The sequence below is a fragment of the Bidens hawaiensis genome, unplaced genomic scaffold, assembly GCF_021521415.1.
Source record: "Bidens hawaiensis isolate Kalapana, Puna unplaced genomic scaffold, B.hawaiensis_p1.1 tig00032118_1, whole genome shotgun sequence".
NCBI lineage: Eukaryota > Viridiplantae > Streptophyta > Magnoliopsida > Asterales > Asteraceae > Bidens > Bidens hawaiensis.
This window is the reverse complement of record NW_027495454.1, coordinates 33504-36798: the sequence shown is the minus strand read 5'-3', so window position 1 is coordinate 36798 and position 3295 is coordinate 33504. Positions and strand designations below refer to the sequence as shown.

The window sequence follows — 3295 nt, the reverse complement described above, 5'->3', positions numbered from 1 at the left end:
ACGCTTAACACCACATCTAGTTTACTATAAGAAAAACATATCATACAAGAACCATAAAACACTCTTAAAACGTTTAACACCACACTTAGACATAAAAAAACATGTTCTCACTGTAATCTGAGGTTTATCATGATTTTCTTTCGATCTTCGTTCTGTTCCCAAAGTAGATGATTTAGGGTTATTCAATTTCTCCATCTTCTCTGTGCCTAGTAGTTTCTGATTACGCTTAAATGTAGAACTAAATCGTCACAGTGTTATAATGATTTGTAGAGAGATTCAGTTTATTTTGGGAGTGATTTTTTGAGATGGTTTATGGGAGATTATTTGACGATCTTACCATTTTAGAATAATTGAGGCACGTGCTTTTTAATTCTTATCGGACGCTTATAGTAGTCGCGTACCTATCTTATGATTAAGCATTATTGTACAGTAACGTCACTATATATATATCTATAATCTAAATAAACGATAACATAATATCATACGTGTCGCGATGTGGTCGCTCCCCCATTTTTTATAGTCACTAGATTTGCTTGATTTTTAGATGGAGGCTTCTTATGCATTTGAGTCGAATTCACGGGTATGGGTCTCATCAAACCAAAATATTTTTTAAATGGGTTATAACATTTCATTAAATTAAAAACTAATATCACCAAATATTTGATATAAAAATCCTATAAAGTAGGGATATACTAAAAATTAATATATGATTTATTTTAAAAAAGATATATATTATTCATAATTAAAATACCAATTTTATAGTAAAATAAATAAACAGGTCTTGGGTCTTCAAACCCATCTAGATTTTAAACCGAGTTATAACATCTCATTTATTTGTGAAACAATTATTTATCAAACCATAAGTATATTATTAACTTTCATACAATAAAAAATATAAAAATTTAAAAAATAAATAAATATTAAAAACAAATAATATAAAAACTAGTATATATTTATACCCACACCGAATATGTGCTAAAATAAATAAAAGTAATAAATAACTAAATCCATATAAAAGCGTAAGGAAAATAGGATGTGCTTTGCAAACATATCAGCTCTACATGATTTGAATGAAGATGATCTTGAAGAACGTTATTTGGGGTGACAGTTTGCCACTTTGCTATATTAACTCTTCTTGCTATGAAATTTCTTGCGGAAACGGGAAGAAAGAGAAATCGACGGATCAGGAAAAAGTTTGATAAGTCAAAGGTAATTTCCAAATACTTGTTTTCGGGTTTTTGGGATTTTTTAAAATAACTCGGTATCTTTTGATCCACATACACGGTTTATGGGCCGTCGATTCTATATATCAAGTTTAAAACCCGTGGTTCTCAGGTCGATAGCTTCAGGCCAGTCTTCTTCGGTCTGCATATGGACTCCTTGGCATAAGAAATTTTAATGAAAAGCTTATAACTTAATTATTAACGTAACTTCTGTAAATAATAAGTATATATAATTTTTTAAAAAGTTAACTTTTTGCCTTCAAAAGAATGTTCCGTTGATGTTTTCAAAATACTAATTTATTAATCCTCTTATAATCTCTGTTTCTATATTAATACCGTCCGTGTTTGAAAGTTTTCCAATATTTTAGATAAATTAAACCTTTGCTGGAAAAAAGGGAAGAAAACATAAATAAGTGAAGTTGACACGACCTAAATGTTACAAGTCTGTCACAATAAATTTTAAAATGGTGGAGCCTTATTGACTTGGTCTATTCCCCCCAACTGGCCTAATTATGCACCACTTCCATCTTCTATATAAACCCAAACCTTTATCCAACTTGAGCACAACCGCCAAATGGCATACAATATCTTCTCCTTTCTCTCATTCCTTGCAATCCTAGCAGCAGCCCTACAACTGGCTGCAGCTGTCGACTACACTGTCACCAACACGGCTTCAGCAACCCCCGGTGGTGTTAAATTCACCAATAAAATTGGTGTCAAATACACTACCCAAACTCTAGGCTCGGCAACAAGCTTCATATGGGCCAAATTTCAACAAAACACTAATACCGACAAAAAGAATGTGGCCAGGGTAAGTGTGCTCATTGATGACATGGACGGTGTCGCATACACTTCCAACAACGAGATTCATGTTAGTGCAAAGTATATTCAGAGCTACTCTGGTGATGTCAAGACAGAGATCACCGGCGTACTTTATCATGAGATGGCTCATGTATGGCAATGGAATGGTAATGGTCAAGCTCCGGGAGGATTGATTGAAGGAATTGCAGATTATGTGCGGTTAAAGGCTGGGTATGCGCCTAGCCATTGGGTCAAGCCCGGGCAGGGAGACAGATGGGACCAAGGGTACGATGTGACTGCTCGATTCCTTGACTATTGTAATGGTCTTAGAGGTGGGTTTGTTGCCGAACTTAACAAGAAGATGAGGAATGGTTATAACAATGGTTTTTTCGTCGAGTTGTTAGGAAAGACGGTGGATCAACTATGGGCTGAATACAAAGCTAAAGCTAATTAGAAACATGATTAGTTTACTTATTCCTAATTAAAATAATGGACTTTTATGTTTTGTTCACGATAACTATTGTAAAAATATTTGATGTAAAAGTACTAAACCATATGAAATAAGTTATGTTGCCGTGTGCTGAAACTTTAAACGATGCATAGTATGAACAATTGGTTAATTCATGTCTGACTTTTTGAAACATATTAATGTTAATTCATATCATGTTAAACTGAAGTGTGTATGAGAGCTTATGTTTTGTTTGTTTTTGTTTTTTTTTAATAACCAATTTTACTAAAAACCACAAACTAACAAGAAGCTAGTCAACTAAACACCAAAAAAACCGCAAACAACACACCCGAGATGAGAGAGCTTATGTGTTTTGCTTAATTTATATAAAAGTTTAATAATAATAATGACGATGTTTGTTATGATAGACAAACGCGCTACATTAAAAAAAATTAAGTTATAAAGACCAACTAGTCAGACATGATACATCAAGGAATAACAGTTAGAAAATGTTAGGGAGCCAAGCCTAGCTTGAACTCGACTCAAAGTTCGTATCAAGCCGACTCAGCTTAGCTTAAAATTAAAGCTGAAATCTTATACATGAGTTTTATCATACCTAAAACCATTAACATAATAGTGGAAAACTTAATTATGCTAATTTAGAAGGTGACAGACGTTGTTTAACCAATAATATTCAACAAAGATATTTATACCAACCGAATATTTATTTATAATATAAATTCTTCATACATGAGTTTACAAATACACAATTATTAAATACATTTTTGTCCATCATTTTGGGGTTCGACACGGCACTTGTTTT

The 3295-nt window shown here is 32.8% G+C and overlaps 1 protein-coding gene across 1 annotated transcript; it reads left to right on the top strand.

The window, feature by feature from the left end:
- Positions 1 to 1663: 1663 nt before the first annotated feature.
- LOC143583088 (uncharacterized) lies at positions 1664 to 2644 on the top strand. Its single transcript, XM_077065493.1, has one exon. The coding sequence runs from the start codon at positions 1798 to 1800 to the stop codon at positions 2476 to 2478; it is 681 nt and encodes a 226-aa protein (XP_076921608.1). The 5' UTR covers positions 1664 to 1797; the 3' UTR covers positions 2479 to 2644.
- Positions 2645 to 3295: the final 651 nt, after the last annotated feature.

Coding starts and splice junctions, on each gene's coding strand:
- LOC143583088 (XM_077065493.1), top strand. CDS start 1,798: ATGGCATACAATATCTTCTCCTTTCTCTCATTCCTTGCAATCCTAGCA.